The sequence below is a fragment of the Maniola jurtina genome, chromosome 18 (assembly GCF_905333055.1).
Source record: "Maniola jurtina chromosome 18, ilManJurt1.1, whole genome shotgun sequence".
NCBI classification, from domain to species: domain Eukaryota; kingdom Metazoa; phylum Arthropoda; class Insecta; order Lepidoptera; family Nymphalidae; genus Maniola; species Maniola jurtina.
In genome coordinates this window covers 1213060-1229453 of record NC_060046.1, presented here as the reverse complement: position 1 = coordinate 1229453, position 16394 = coordinate 1213060, and the positions used below count along the sequence as shown (strand labels likewise).

The 16394-nt window shown below is 36.8% G+C and overlaps 3 protein-coding genes across 7 annotated transcripts in view; 1 reads left to right on the top strand and 2 right to left on the bottom strand.

The window, feature by feature from the left end:
- Window positions 1-4541, top strand: part of LOC123874524 (mucin-17) — an 81272-nt gene extending 76731 nt beyond the window's left edge. For both annotated transcript variants that reach the window (XM_045919934.1, XM_045919933.1), the window contains 4 exons: window positions 212-497; window positions 1034-1222; window positions 1962-2146; window positions 2514-4541. In XM_045919934.1, the coding sequence (XP_045775890.1) occupies window positions 212-497; window positions 1034-1222; window positions 1962-2146; window positions 2514-2567 (714 nt within the window). In that variant the 3' untranslated portion in view covers window positions 2568-4541. The remainder of the gene's footprint in view (window positions 1-211; window positions 498-1033; window positions 1223-1961; window positions 2147-2513) is intronic.
- Window positions 3062-8528, bottom strand: LOC123874528. Of its 4 annotated transcripts, XM_045919941.1 has the most exons (7): window positions 8352-8528; window positions 8024-8267; window positions 7587-7714; window positions 6632-6736; window positions 6486-6522; window positions 5481-5780; window positions 3062-5447 (listed from the first exon to the last, which is right to left on the bottom strand). In XM_045919941.1, exons 1-7 carry the CDS (start codon window positions 8475-8477, stop codon window positions 5239-5241), a joined length of 1149 nt encoding a protein of 382 aa, XP_045775897.1. In that variant the 5' UTR covers window positions 8478-8528; the 3' UTR covers window positions 3062-5238. The 4 variants fall into 4 exon arrangements, with proteins under 4 accessions (XP_045775897.1, XP_045775895.1, XP_045775896.1 ...); XM_045919939.1 differs by having other exon boundaries at window positions 3062-5780; XM_045919940.1 differs by having other exon boundaries at window positions 3062-5780; window positions 6632-6724.
- A 103-nt stretch (window positions 8529-8631) lies between these two features.
- On the bottom strand, window positions 8632-16031 carry LOC123874527. Its single transcript, XM_045919937.1, has 10 exons — window positions 15844-16031; window positions 15141-15375; window positions 14745-14881; window positions 14346-14462; window positions 12975-13118; window positions 12108-12262; window positions 11377-11489; window positions 10483-10589; window positions 9455-9536; window positions 8632-8973 (listed from the first exon to the last, which is right to left on the bottom strand). The coding sequence occupies exons 1-10, from the start codon at window positions 15931-15933 to the stop codon at window positions 8846-8848; spliced, it is 1308 nt and encodes a 435-aa protein (XP_045775893.1). The 5' UTR covers window positions 15934-16031; the 3' UTR covers window positions 8632-8845.
- Window positions 16032-16394: the final 363 nt, after the last annotated feature.

The window sequence follows — 16394 nt, the reverse complement described above, 5'->3', positions numbered from 1 at the left end:
GGAGAAAATGCTGTCTTCATTCACACGTGCAATGAAGAAATGTACCGTTTTGATTCAGATTTTTCACGTTTCCCGAAATATAGCCCCTTTTTTCTTTCTATATACTTAGCTTTTCTATATGACACTTTTCTTTAAATGATTATAAATCCATTTAATTCAGTGACATGTGGAAGTCTAAAAAAATTAGTAAAAAATGTCTGTACGATTTCAGGAGAAATGCTACGAATACCTCCCCCCATCTGAAGTATCGGACAATAGAAGAACGTTTGGGGAGTTCCAAATAATACTCAAGAAGCGGGAACAAAGGGACAAGTACGCGATCTCCAGCGTCCAGCTCATAAACCTGGTGACCAGGACTTGGAGAGAGGTCACTCAGCTCTGGTACTTCTGGCCTGCGAAGGGAGTGCCTGATGATTATGACTCCATCATTGATTTCCTGTCAGAAATGAGGAGTTATATGAAGGTCTCTCAAACCGCTAAGGAGTATGACGAAGAAGGTATGCATATAAACTCATAATAATGTCTATTTTTCAAAATTGAATACACTGTTGAATTAATAAAAATCGAATAGTTATAATAAATAACTAATTACTTCAATTTTAAACGAAATTCGAGGGATCTAAACGCCCTGTCTGAAGATAAGCCGAAAGTCAGAACAAACTCCGCCGGGTATTTTTATATAATCGACCTCTAGCAAATAATTAAGAACTCGGTCCGAGTTTAGTGCAGAAAAAAGCAAAAACCCATCACCTCATCACGTCTCAGAAGGGTTGTGTGCTTTTTAAACAATTAAATATCACGTGCTTTAATAAAAAAAAACCCCTTAATTTAAATAATCTTTTATTGGTGAAGGAGAACATCGCGAGGAAACAATGTCCTAGAGTTCTCCATACTGTTCTCAAAGGTGTGTGAAGTCTACCAATCTTCACTTGGCTAAACCTTTTTCATTCCAAGAGGAGAACTGTGGTCAGTAGTGAACTGGCGATGGGTTGATGACGATGATTGTATTAAGTTTTTCTTTTGTATCTATCAGGTGTAGAAGTAATTTACCAAGACCAAAGCCGCTCTTCCTACCACAACCTGTCCAAGTTACGCAGTGATGAGAACGGCTCCAGCAATGGTCTGAACGTATACTCTCCTGCCAAGGCTGAGGAGATGATGAGGAAGGGTAACACCACCAATGGGACTCTGGGCAGGATGAAAGCGGCGTCGGAGGTTGAAGGTGGGTTAAATCTTGTTTAAAAAAAATGACTAACGCTCAATATAGTAGGTAATAATTTTTTTTAATTAATTCAATAAAATATGGTGAAAAGGTAACATAAAGATACGAATCAGAATTATTCAAATATAATTTAGCAGTTGATACCCTTACCACATTTGAAATTTTTTGATAGATAATTTTTTTCCACTACACCAAGCGGAATTTTCAGTATTTGTAACCAGCCTAAATGCAAAAAGAAATAATATTTAAAAATGATGAATTGCTTCAAATTTTTGAAGCACAATGGGAATATCATCTTCTGAGCGAAATGCTAATCTACTTTCTGACTCTAGGATTTTGAAAAACTTCAACAAGATTTTTGAAAATTTACAGGGGCGAAGTTATGTTTAGATGCTAGTTACATAATCAAACCTATATTTTGGAGTGTTATTTGTATTGTATTTTGTATTTATTTATTCTTCGTTTCAGACTTATAAAAGCACTTACGAAAGTCACAATACACTGAAAAAATAAGTCTACCAAAATATGTAGGATCTAAATAATATCAAAATAACAATAGTAACAATAGTAAACCAAATTTTTAATATTACGAGTACACAAGTAGGTACATAGTTTTTAGTTTAGCTCGTTGAATAGCTTGTGCAGGGCTACATTTTCCATGCGTTTTTATCATCTATATAATCATTAATCTTATAATAACTTTTTTTTAATTAAAATTTCTTTTATTTTTATGTTCCAGGTGTTCGTCCTTGCGTGATGGTTTGTGCGTCAGGAGCGGGTAGATCCGCAGCCATGATAGCAGCAGACCTATGCGCGCGGGCTCTCTCGTCAGGCCAGGCGGACGTGCCACGGATTGTCCGAAGGTTGCGGGACCAGAGACCGCACTCGCTCTCTAATAGACACCACTACATATTCCTCTATAAGGTAAAGTTTATCTACTTTTAGAGTCATTTTAACTGACCAGTTTTGACAGTTGCACACTTTTTTAAATTTTTACTAATAATGGTTTTTATTCTATTTTTAACCCCCGACCCAAAGAGAGAGGTGTTATAAGTTTGACGTGTGTATCTGTGTATCTGTCTGTGACATCGTAGCTCCTAAACTAATGAACCGATTTTAATTTAGTTTTTTTTTTGTTTGAAAGGCGGCTTGATCGAGAGTGTTCTTAGCTATAATCCAAGAAAATCGGTTCAGCCGTTTGAAAGTTATCAGCTCTTTTCTTGTTACTGTAACCTTCACTTGTCGGGGGTGTTATAAATTTTTAATTTACACTTGTTTATTTTTGTTACAGCTGTTAAGTGAATACGGCAATAGATTGATGGGTGGAGGAGTGGACACAATATGAAACGCTGAAAATTAAGATTCAAGTTATAATTAACAAGAAAATCTGTTTGTAGATCTAACACATGCATAAGCTTTTAGACAATCTTAATTTGGACTAACATTTTCGTGTATAAACTGAAATAGATTTAACATTTTGATTTTGTCAAGAATAAGTTTTTCAAATAAAATCATTTATTTCTAAAATATGATAACGCGATAAATATGTACATTTTTGAAAGTCAAATAGGTGAATAGGTGATGTAGGTAATAATTTAACGTTAGTTAAAAGCTAAATCAGCGAGGGTACCAAATGCGCCCTGGTCTGAAAAGAAGCATACAATGAATTTAGCTTGGTGTTTTTTTTTCCTATCACAAAATCACCTATCAAAGATGTTAGAGCAACTCATTCCCAAGCCATCTTGTCTTTAAGAATATAAGTTTATAACTTAACATTGTGATTGGTATTTAATATTTTAATAAGGCGTTTTCGTGTTATGAAAATAATTGTTTGAGACATTTTTGTTCTTAAATTGTCTATGCATGTGTTTAGTCTATGTATTGGACTATACCAAAGTATGTATTGAAAGATCTCTGTTTTTCGCTCAGGATTTAATAAAAATTCTCATTAAAATGGTAGCTGAAAATTTTGATAAATACTTTATTATACGTAACGTTAGTTTATTTTAGGCTTTTAGTTAAAATTAGTGTAGTATTTTGTATATAAAAAGTATAATTAAGTTTGCTATCGAACAATTTTAGTTATATTTACTAAGACATGTTAAAACATAATATGGGGTGCTTGTAATCACTGACTTAACGGTTTGAATGTTTGCCTCGCAATCAAGAAGTTCGATTCCCGGCTAGGTAAAACCGTGATAAACTGTCAAAAACCAGTGAAAATGTTTTTAAAAAGGAAGAAAATAATATAGTTAAGTATTATAATGATTCCACTAGTCTTAAGATTTCGATTATTTTACCAAATATCAGTTCTGACAATGTTACCCTTAGCATTTTCGATACTCTTACAATCGAATATTAAAAAAAACTAAAATAACGATTTTAGTTAAAATAATTTCTAGTATTTACCAAGATCTGCTGTGATGCTACTAACATATTTTCTAAGATTGTATATTGTTTTTTAACCTTAACTAAGTTTTTATAGTGCGAGTTTAAAATATTAGACCTTTTAAAAATGGTGACATTTAAGGTCGCTTTTATAAAATTTCCAAAATGTTTACTTTTGAAAAGTTATCGTCCGTATCTTTTAATAACAAAATCATTAAATATATTGTATTCAATATTATTTTTTGCAATTTAAAGTTGGTACCTACCACAGTATACTTTTATTTAAAAAAAAAAACTTTGCGTGCTCTATATCACTTGTTATTTTTTGCATATCGAATTATTTTAATTGTTATTTTTAAGTTACATATTATGTTAGTTATGTTACATAATATCTTATTGTTGTATAGAATAAAAATATAATTTTAATGACACGTTTTGTATTAATAATTAAGTAAATAAAAGCATTTATTTATGATATACTATATTATTAAAGAGCCCAAGTACACTGTCACAAAATGTGTTTGGATACCTACGCGTATCTTAGACACATTTTTCCCAGTTTTAGGCAAATTTCATTTTAATAATCATTTTTTTAGGGTTCCGTACACGTCGAAAAAAGCTCCAAATCGGAAAAAGCTTTCATTAAATTTTAAAGTGTCCATACCTAATTTCACAATCATGAATCAACGAAATAAAAATAACAATTTTGTAACAGTGTGCTTCGGCCTAACGATATAAATGCACTCATCTACTTTTGCTATATAGTGTTAAAAGATCATGCTGTTATATAAAAATATTTTACAAGAGCTTTTAATATAAATAAAATATTCTTATTATATTGTTTACCAAAAAAAAATATTGTAACGAATTTTCGTTAATGCCCTACGATTAGTTTTAAGCTGAAACGCATAATAAATTTTATTTAAAAATATTTTATGTATTGTCTTAATTAAAAGTCCCGTCTAATTCAAGAAGGTAAACCTACCTATAGTGCAATTGGGGTGGGTGCGCCCCGCACACCCGCGCCGCCCCCGAACTTTCCCGCTGCGGGTGACGTGCGGGTGTGCGGGGCGTCCTCCTCCCTCCCCCCGAGTGCCGTCTCAACCTGTCGCGTACTATACTATACCTAAGCAGTTATCCCGCCGATGACGAGAATGACGAAGCTTAAGAAACGTATGCTTCCGAGTCAATACAAGAGATGAATATAAATTCAAAGTTGATTGCTGATTGCCGGCGAGGACTTTCTGTCCACCAGTTTGTTGTAGCGATGAGAGGTCTATCAAAGAAAAATTCGCTAAGCAACGTTCTCTTAGCGGTCAAAACACTCGCACAGTTTGCGCAGGCATTTATTAATTAATGTATGTCGGGCGATTACTCGCACATTCGCTCTTAGCCGAGCGATAAAACTATAAAACTTAATATCATTGCAATCACTGCAATCATTGTTATGTTGTGGTAGGTATTAGTATTTCAAAAGCACTAATTGTAAAAGATTACTTGAGTAAAAATCTATTCTTTATACATATAACATACATATGTAAAATTGGTATGTATTATGTAAAGGATTCACCTGTGCTTCAAGATAATTTTATTTTAATATATTTAATTAGTACAAATCTGTGGGGGTTTTAACCTTCACGATCATTTTGTAACGCCTCTTTAATAGAAGAAACATTTGAATCACTTTCAGATTCAACATTTTCTATAAATTCTTGCACTTCATCATCACTGTGTCCTTCCGTATTCATTTCATCATTACTATCATCAAAAGATACAAAATGTTTATCTGGTTCTTCCATTTCTTCCGCGTTGACTTCAACTCTATTTAGCTTTAATCCTGCACTTGTGGTAGCTTCATTTAGCTTTGATCCTGTACTTGTGGTAGCTACATAGTATTCATCTGTAGACAAATCTTCATTCTGATGAATATCATCATCAAGACATAGAAATGGTTCATTTTTCTCATCATTTTCTATGACAGACGTTTCCTTTATTTCGATCTTCTTTGGCTTTGTCTTTGTAGTGTTTGCAACTGTTGTATAATGTATAGATACATGTTCTCTCTCGGATATCCTTGATAAGATTTCGTAATCGTGGGCACAGTATGGCCGAAATTTTGGTAGAGGGACATAAGATCCGGCGAGTGACACAGATGAAATTGTGGTTACGCCTGAAATTATTATAATTGATTTGAAATATACAGAGAAATAATCAGGTAATAAATATAACAAAAATAATTTTGACGTGTCGCTGATTTCGAGCAATTCACGCATACAGAAATCATTTGTAGGCACATAGATAATTATTGAGATATTTAGCATCCAAACAACGGCAATGTTACTACTACCTTCTACAGTAACAGAATAAGATCCTCTAAGAAGATTAGAACTTGGAGGTCAAAGATCATGAACTCATTGCTTGGTACCTTTAATATCACTTTACTATCAACAGTTACTAAATCCTCATGGCTTAGGAGTGCAGTATCCTGCTGCGTCAGGATTGAGGACTTGGGACTTCATGAAATAGTTCCTTGGTACCTATAATATCTGTTTAATGTCAACATTTAGTAAGTCCTCAAGGCTTAGTGAAGTGCCCTGTATCATCAGGGTCGAGAGTTGGAACTTGGAGTTCAATCATGAAGTCGTTGTTTGGTAACTACAATATTAATTGACGATCAACAGTTTTTTTATAATATTAGCTATGCTAATCATGACTAATACTCCCCTTTCCCCTCCAATTAAGCGTGAAGCTTGTGCCAGGAGTGGGTACGACAATAGTGCAACAGGTGGAGTTTGAACCGCTGACCTTTCAGAATTCAGTCCGCGCCTCAACCGTTGAGCTATCGAGTTCCTGAATCTTTACATGACTAACTTACGTGGTTTAAAATCTGGAGCAACAAATATTTCTTCTGTCTGAAATAAAAAGCAAATATGCCCTTAAAAACTTATTTGAAAGTTTTATTTATTAGTACCGTCTCATTGAATATTGTAAATATCATATTAGGTATAAGTATGAAGGTACCTCTTTTTGTTCTTTTGGTTTATTCTGCTTTTGTAATTTTAAGGTATTGTGTGTAGCTTTAGATGTTTCCATAGTACTTTCATTTCTAAAATCAGCAGCAATCATCTAAAAAGCAGAAGTATCCAAGGGGTTTTTGTAAAACTTGCATCAACATGGCAGATTTTTTTTTCAAATCTTTTTACAACAAAGAATAACAAAAACAACAGAAAAAATAACAGAAACAACAAAAAGTAAAATAAAAGGAACAACAAAAAAAAATTAAATAACAGAAACAAAAGAAAAAGAAAATAACAGAAACAACAGAAAACTAAAGTGACTGGAAAAAAATTAACTAAAAATATGGTAAAATGGGTCCCACATAACAGCGGGGTGGGTTGGACCCAATTGCTGTGCCTTAAACCGTTAAGCTATTGACGCTCATGCCAGAAGAAGTATATTAATTACTAGCTGATGCCCGCAGCTTCGCCCGCGTGGATTGGTCAGATCCCCTGCAGCATCAGGATTGAGGAGTTGGACTCCAAATTTTTTATGAAACAATGTCGCAAAGTTCCTCTATCGATTAAAAAAGAAATGACGCAAATCGGTTCAGAAATCTCGGAGATTTCGGTGTACATAGATAGAAAAACACAACTCCCTTTTTAAAAGTCGGTTAAAAAAGTAGCCTATTTTACGCCCTGGTCAATCCTCTACTTGCCTGTGTAAGTCCCGTCAAAATCGGTTCAGCCGTTCCAAAGATTAGCCTTTTCAAACAGACAGACAGACAGACAGACAGACAGACAGACAGACAGACAGACAGACAGACAGACAAAAATTTTAAAAACGTGTGATTCAGTTATGGTATCGTTCAAATAACCATATGAGCTTAATATGAGGTAGTTATTTCGAAATTACAGACAGACACTCCAATTTTATTTATTAGTATAGATTATACATATTATATGAATTACACGAGTACCGTAAGGTCTCCTTGACTTAAGCTGTATCGCTTGAATGCTTTTTGAATGGCTTGTTGTATTGCCGGAAGTTGTGCCTCGTTTATGCTGGTTTTCCTCAATAGCTTCAATAACAAGCTTTGTTCTTTCGCTGGAAACAATATTTCGAAGTACCTTAAATAACCCTATCACTATCCTAAGAACTACAAGAACTACTCCCCTATCACTATGAGAAAGGACATTTAGCATTGGTGGTGTAGAGAGAGAAAAATGTAATAAATGTATAAAATTATTATTAAACGTATTTCTCAATCTTTTCGTAGAATCTATAGATCTACTAATACTTAAATTACACTTTTCTGCTATTGGTTTTTATACCTACTCTAAAACATTACAAGCATAACAGATCTTACTGTCTTTGGTTTATTTTAATCTACAATGATTTTTTCCTTATACTTACCTGGCTTTTTCTGATCTCCTTCGAGATGCTTTTCTATAACTTTAATAGCTTTTTCTACATTCTCTTCATCAAGGCCAATTTTCCTCAGTTCGTCATACAACTCTGGTTTAATGTGGTCGCATGTACACTTGCATATTTCGCTGCATACTTGGCAAGCAATGGTTAACGTCTCACGAGCTTCCAACAGCGCTCCAAGGTAGTTGGTGATAAATTGGTATAAGTTTTGGGGTTGAGCTCGAAGGACCTGAACAAATAAATCAGTTATATTGCCGAAGTCACTTTAATAATAATTTAAAGGTACCTATTTTACATCTAAAATCTAACTTACTTCTCTGGAAATATCACTCATCAAATCTTTGAGACCTTCGGGTAAAGCTAACTTGCAATTTTCATGAATTTGGGATTTCAACAAACCATCCATTTTTTTAATAAAGCAGCAAAGTTTAATTGACATCAGAAAAATTTCAAAGCAATTTATCAAATCTAGTAAGCCATGAGATTTTACTTTTGGAAGGTATAAGTTATTTTATGAAATGAATACAAATTCTTTAGTAGATACATACAAAAGCACTAGATATTAATAAAAGTTCAATCAAATTGGCTTATTATATAATTTATTTAAAGGAAGAAATACGTAAACACAAAGAAATGAACTCCATTTTAACTAATTACGGAATAACAAAAAAAAAGTTAATTTAAATCAATAGTCGCAGAGGAAGCTCCTGGATTCAGGATCCAGATGAATTCTAGTCCCTACAAGAAACCTATGTCTAGTAATGGACGTCTGTCAGTTAGCGAGGAATAGGAATAGGAAATGGCGGACTACTCTTCATCGCCGCTGGTAATCAAACCAGTCTCATCTTCCACGTCAGTAGTGTTGGCAGAGCTAAGCGCTGAGGATGGCAGTGATGCAGTGGAATCATTCACACCATTGGTGTCTGAGTGGTCATCTGGTTGAAAGAAATACCTTATTAATACCTTGTCAAAGACAAATCGGCAAAGTTGGACAAAAAGTCCAAGATTCAATTCGGATATCGGTTAGCCGGGCGTGAAGTATCTAAACTTTATAAACTGGGCGATTTTCCCGATCGGAATGAAAGTTGAACATAATAATAACGCTATGTATTAGAGGTATTTGTCGAAAATTGTATTTAGGCTACAAGCTTAATTCGCAATATTTAGCAATAACAGATAATTCTGTATGCATGCGAAATGCACCACCCATCCCCCTACAAATAAAAATGCAAGAAAAGCAAGCAAACAAAGATGCATATAAGCACCAACACACAAATCTTTTAAGAAGACACTCAACTAAGGTTTCGATCCGTCACCGAAGCATCCTCAAGAGATGTACACTCCACGAAATAAGTATACAAGGCTTTGTAATATATAAGTGATATTTTTCAATATAAAATATTGTTCTCACTTTACCTGCTGCAATATCCTCTGGCACTTCGGCAGCATCGATTTCGAGGGATGCTTCTGCTATTGACTGAATCACCTCTGGTGGGAACTGGTGATGATATCCAATAAGTATTAAAATCTATTTATAAACCCCCGACCCAAAAAGAGGGGTGTTATAAGTTTGACGTGTGTATCTGTGTATCTGTGTATCTGTCTGTGGCATCGTATCTCCTAAACTAATGAATCGATTCTAATTTAGTTTTTTTTGTTTGAAACGTGGCTTGATCGAGAGTGTTCTTAGCTATAAATCAAGAAAATCGGTTCAGCCGTTTGAAAGTTATCAGCTCTTTTCTACCTACTGTAACCTTCACTTGTCGGGGGTGTTATTTTTTAATTTACACTTGTAGTTCTGTTCGATAAGGAGAATGTGACTGATATAAATAAAAGGTAGGTACAGCTCAAACAAAATTGAGATTCTGCATTTAGATTTTGTTTATAAAGTAGACCCACTTTGAAAGAAATTTTAAAAATATTCCACTCCAAGTTGTGAGAGTTAGCTAGGTAGGTAGGTACTTAACTAAAAATAAACAGCTAAGTAACTATTAAACAAAATACCCACTTAGTTTTATATAAATTAGTTAGTTTACATGCTTCAAAAATGGAATTTCAGAAAAGATCTCTGATCTTGATTTATTGGGGAAGCTTATGTGGGATGGCTCTGCCAAGTACCAGCTTGAAGCAATGGTTGTGGATTGCCGGGCTAGAAATTGTCATTTTTTTTAAATATTAAAATAGCGACCAAACGAGCAGACGGGTCACCTGTTGGTAAGTGATTACCGCCGCCCATGAACATTTGCAGCACCAGAGTTACCGTCGCGTCGATGCGTTGCCGGCCTTTTAGGTATTTGTTGGTCCGCCCCTTGAATAATCCCACGTTGTAATCTAGTGAGAACACCGCCCATGCGAGTTGATTCCACATGTGCGTGGAAAAAATGATCTGGCACAATGGGCGGTTGAGGTGCACTGACCCAGGTTACATTATTATGTTTAGTTACGTTTGCAAAGGAAATCTTGTGATGGGAAGGATGGAACTCTTCGCTCAGGTGTCGTCCTTTAGGCAGTTCCAATACACTTGGTGCGTCCTTTTGGCTAGGCGTTGCGGCTGAAACAAATATTGTATACTAGCTGATGCTCGCGACTTCGCCCGCGTGAATTTAGGTTTTTTGAAATCCCGCGGGAACTCTTTGATTTTCCGGGATAAAAAGTAGCCTATGTGCTAATCCAGGGTATAATCTATCTCCATTCTAAATTTCAGCCCAATCCATCTAGTAGTTTTTGCCTGAAGGAGTAACAAACATACACACACATACACACACACATACAAACTTTCTCCTTTATAATATTAGTGTGAAGTGTGAAGTATGATGTGATGAATTTGTACAACGACACAAGGCTAAGGAGATGACCTATTGATCACATAAAACAAAACATAAGAAACCAGAACATGTTTTGTTTTAAACATGGTTTAAGCCGGTTTTTTCCAGTTTAGTCAAAGCGTAAGCTGCGTACGCTTAGACTAAACTGGTAGGTATGAGTGTTACTTTTTATGTATTAATAGTTTAGTCTTTTGTGCTAATACTTTCAGGAGAACCAAGGTAACTGACATAGCCCAAACTATTAGCAGGCTGAAGTGGCAATGGGCAGGCCATACCTGTCGTCGAGGCGATGGCCGTTGGAGCCGGAAAGTGTTTGAGTGGAGACCTCGTATAAGCAAGCTTAGTGTGGGACGCACTCCAGCATGATGGACCGACGCCATAAAGCGGCTGGCGAAAAGTGGCTGGATGAGGAAGGCTGAGGACCGGGTGTGGTGGCGCTCTTTAGGGAAGGCCTATGTCCACAGTGGAAGTCCACAGGCTAATGATGATGACTTTTAGAAACTTCACGCATACCAGTGGCCCTCGAATTGATGATGCTTGATGCGAGCATCTGAGGCTGTATTGCAGACATGCCTCTTGTCTTCGCTCCAAGAATTTGCGATTGTGTGGTTGACTTATTTTCAGGCCTAGTGCAATCAAACAAGAGTTATTAAATATTTTTATCGTTGTCTGTCTACAAAGGGCAATATAAGTTTTTTTTTAAAATTCAGTTGTTTATTCATTTTAGTTTCCTCACAAATTACTATCCATTATTTTTAAAATCAGTCCGAAAGAAGTTGGCTTCGCTTCATCCTTACAATTATTATCAATATTCATCATCTTCATTATCAACACGCCACGGTGCTGTCTTGCCGCCCAAGTTCAGCGGGTCCCTGCGACTCTTTTGACATAGTCTGTGCACCTAGCAGGAGGTCTTCCAACGTTGCGGTTTTTTTAAAAAAAGACTTTTTAATTATTACTAACATTCCCCTTTCCCCTCAAACTAAGCGTAAAGTTTGTGCTAGGAGTGGGTACGACAATACCGTGCAATGGGTGGGATTTGAACCGCCGACCTTTCGAATTTCAGTCCGTTCCTATAACCGTTGAACTATTGAGGCTCTCCGGTGCGAGGTCGCTGTTCTAAGATCTTGGGAGCCCAACGTCTATTCTATGGGTCTATCCAATTCGGTTACTAATATTACTCGGCCGTAAATTGCTTCATTTCCGGCCTGGACAGTAATGAGCTTTTGTTACAGAGTACAGACCTGTCTTTACAAATGGGGGACTCCACAGGTTCTTTGGCAGCCTGCTCTTCGGGCACATGAGTGATGGTCTTCATTGGATCGTAGCCCAGACCGAGGACTTGGTTAGTGTGTTGGACGAACATTTCGTTGACGTTATCCTCGGGTACTTTTATATCCTGTACAGTGTACATACATAAGTATTTTAAGTGGTGCCTGAGACCTATACGACGTAAATTTTACTGACGAAGAGTCTGCAAGAAATTCAGCAATTATTCTTTTCCAAATACAAAACGTAGCTAATAAAATTTATTACACTGATTACAGTATCTTGTGGGTAGCTTAATGCGAAACCGTATGACTTCATGGCAGCTGAAATCACGTGTACTTAGACTTTGCTCACATTTAAGACAGTTAAAACAAGTCAGAGTTATGTGTCTGGACAAAGTCAATTTTTAACTCTTTATACCCCAACATTCGTATTCAATTTTTGGAGGTAATTTTCCACCAACAAGGCCGAGACGTAACTTCTTTTGCTCCTCACAATTTTTTTCAGACCGGATATAGACCATATGTAACCCAATTCAAACCTACAGCCAGAAGTCCCCCAACCAATTGACTCAACCATCAATTGAATCCAGGTTTCTTGTTGACAATGACCGGGACACTGACACACCGCACACTGCTAAAATATGTCTATGTTGAAAAATAACGGCAACATCACACACAGCACCTGACACACACACACACACACACACACACACACAATCCTGACACACACACAGCACACTGTGTTGCTGGACACAGCATCCTGAAATTGTTTAATTTGATCTTGGGCAAATAACTTGATTACTTATATGAAGAGCTTAAGCGATTTAAAGGGATACTTACAATCAATGGCCCCAGGTCAATCTCTCTGGATCCGCCGACGTCGAGCGGAGCACCCAGCAATTCCAATTTAGGACCTCTCTTCTTAGACTTGGGTTTCAGATGGCGCAGGATATTCCTGCGGACATGGTAGCCTCTGTAGGCTGCCTTCAATATATTTATTTAAATTATGTATTTCTTTTATTGTAGTCGTATTTCCTGCCAACTTGAACACCTTCAGGCAAGAGTGAATAGGCATCTTCTAGGCAAACGCGCTCAAACTTAGACCTGGACATTGCTCAGTTTCTCAGGCATTTTGCTGTCAGGCGCAAGCCTATTTCTCAATTAAGAAAAAATTGAAGTTTTTTTTCTTTATCATCATGCCAACCCTTTGCCGGCTTACTACTGAGCACAAGCCTCCTTTCAGAATGAGGACGGCTTTAAAAGCCACGGCGCTGACCGAATTAGCAGACTTTACATACTTTTACAAATACTCATAATAAAAATCTTTTAGGCATGCAGGTTTTCTCACGGTACATTGTTATTAGTGTAATAATAAAGTGTTATGTTACCTTGCTAAGTGAAATACAATCCATACTAATATTATAAATGCGAAAGTGTGTCTGTCTGTCTGTCTGTCTGCTACGTTTTCACGGCTCAACCGCTGAACCGATTTTAATGAAATTTGGTACAGAGTTAGCTTACTTCCCGGGGACAGACATAGGCTACTTTTTATCCCGGAAAATCAAAGAGTTCCCACGGGATTCCTAAAGACCCATCCGCTCAACCGATTTGTCTGAAATTTGGTACCGAGGTAGCTTGCGTCCATGTTATTGATATAGACAACTTTTTATCCCGGAAAACCAAAGAGTTCCCACGGGATCTTCAAAAACCTAAATCCACGCGGACGAAGTCGCGGGCATCCTCTAGTATGAAATATATAGGTTTTGAGGTCAGGGCACATTGTGAGACATTTAATCTTAAAGGATCCGTTACTGTATCACATAATTAGGTACCTGCTGCTTATTGAGTTACTTACAAAATAATAACTCACGTCAATCAAGCACTTGTTCTTTTGGATATAGCGATTTCATGATCATAAATTGATCAGCAAATGAGTGGCTTTTAACTATACGATAAACATCGATGTGTTATCAATATATAATTAACTAGAGGATGCCCGCGACTTCGTCCACGTGGATTTAGATTATTTAGATCCCGTGGGAACTCTTTGATTTGCCAGGATAAAAGTCCTATGTCCGTCCCCGGGATATAAGCTAACCTTGTACGCGTCAGAATCGGTAACCCTGTTGGGCCGTGAAAAGGTAGCAGACAGACAGACAGACACACTTTCGCATTTATAATATTAGTATGGATTGCAGTTCCTATTTTCACCTGTATTTTCTCCGTAGCTCTGGTTAATTCGCTGAAACTCGGTTTAGTCTTCTTGTACAGTTCCAAAGTGTGTTCTGCTGCGATTTCCCACGGTTCATCCAACTTCGGTTTTAACCCCTAAAATAAAAAGTATGCTTAAAATGATAATTACTTAGTAAAAGGATATTTTACAAGTACTTTTGAATTTGATTTTGCATGATATAAAGACGTAATGGTGCTACCCAAAAATATTTGCCAAATACTTGAATGGTAATGGTTGCGGGTGGAGTGATGGCGTGTGGGCAAGAGATATATTATATCCAGCTGTGGTTTATTTCGATCGACGATGATGATGGTGATAATGATAAATGGGTAACGAAGAGTTTACTTTGAATAAAATATGTAGAATAGAATGTGAACCTTTTCCAAAGTCTTCTTTCTATACCAATAATCGCGGTAGGCGTTTCTGGCGACCTGGCAGACTTTCGCTGTCATAACCTCGTCTAGTGGCTGTCTTGAAAGGATCTTCTTGACAATCAGGTACTCCTTGACTGTCTCTATCAAAGAATATTCATATCACCAATACATATAAAAACAAAAGACCTGACTCAATCATTGTCTCACTCACGAGCCCTTGAACGTACATAGAAAGCTGAAATTTTGCATAAAAGTTCTCTTTAATAGGACCAAGTCACCAGCTAGGACTGCTTCATTGCTTACCAAGTCAATTGCCAACAACAATTGTACAAAGTTTCAACTCGATCGTATGAACGATGCGCGAACGCAAAGAATTTCAGTATGCTACTTTTTCATTACCCTTTCCCTGTTCCTCTTCGGACCCCTCAATCTCCTCCTTGATGATATCAGCAAGTGCCTGCGCTTGTGTACTGTCCATCCCCAGCTGTTGCAGGTGTTCCAGCACTGAAGGTCTACAGTCGCACAGGTCGTTGAGAATCTTAACCGCCATGACACCATGCTCCCGAGTGATGAGGAGAACTGATAGGTAGTTGGCTATGAAATCGTTAATGTCGCAAGGCTGTGCGCGTAACACCTGTAAGATCAGAGTCATCATCATCATCATCATTACCACCCATGCACAGGCTCACTACTGCGCAAGGGTTTCCTTGCACCATGAGAAGGATTTTGGCCACAGGCCACCACCATTACCATCCAACATCACCACTTCAGATCAGAATAATCATTAGCTCAGACCATCGACTTACCAAATCGATGGTTAAGGTATTAGGTAGATATGAATGCTGAGCCAATACCTCGAAGTTTTCTATCATTACTTACCCAGGGCTCTCAATCAACCCAGTCAACCCCTCGAGGTTATCTGTTATTATCAAGACAGGTATGAATTCATAGCCAACATCTCGAGGTTTTCTATCATTACTCAAGACAGGAGATATGAATTCTGAGTCACCAATTCAGGGACAGAACTTTGTTGAGGAAACAATACCTAGCTTTTAATCATCTTTTAATTTGTTATGAGGCCCAATTGATGATAATAGCTTACTTCCCGCGATATATCGGCCATCAGTTCTTTGAGACCTTCCGGAACTGAGAATACGTTGGCGCACCCATGTTTCTGTAACAGTTCATTCATTTTGCTAATTTATACAAAAATAAAACTAAAATAATAGTCCTAAATTGACAGAAATAACTTTTTTTGGATATTTGACAATCATAGGGATTGATCCATGATCAAAAACTTTTATGCTTTTTTGTGTCAAAATTATATTAAAAAGTTTATAGCAAGGACTATAATATACTCGTACCTACTCGAAGCTAAAGGAATATTCCTACTACTGTCTAACGAGCAGTAAAGATATGGTAGCGTTGCAAAAAATAGCATAGGTCTAGTGTTTCTGCTGGATCTCGTAGCAGATATTCTAGGTATAATAATAATAATAATAATAACTATTCTAGCGAATAAGCCTGACATTGTGGTGGTGGACCGGGCACAGTCGAGGGTGTTTTTGGTGGACATCACCATTCCATATGACGAGAACCTCGTGAGAGCTGAGACGGAGAAAAAACGCAAGTATCTTGATCTGGCTCACGAGG

Coding starts and splice junctions, on each gene's coding strand:
- LOC123874528 (XM_045919939.1), bottom strand. CDS start 8,477: ATGTCAATTAAACTTTGCTGCTTTATTAAAAAAATGGATGGTTTGTTG. Junction 8,268..8,351: donor TGAGTGATATTTCCAGAGAA/GTAAGTTAGATT, acceptor TTATTTGTTCAG/GTCCTTCGAGCTCAACCCCA. Junction 5,781..6,485: donor TGCTCCAGATTTTAAACCAC/GTAAGTTAGTCA, acceptor TAATAATTTCAG/GCGTAACCACAATTTCATCT.
- LOC123874527 (XM_045919937.1), bottom strand. CDS start 15,933: ATGAATGAACTGTTACAGAAACATGGGTGCGCCAACGTATTCTCAGTT. Junction 14,882..15,140: donor CGAAGAGGAACAGGGAAAGG/GTAATGAAAAAG, acceptor ATTCTTTGATAG/AGACAGTCAAGGAGTACCTG. Junction 13,119..14,345: donor GAGCTACGGAGAAAATACAG/GTGAAAATAGGA, acceptor AATATATTGAAG/GCAGCCTACAGAGGCTACCA.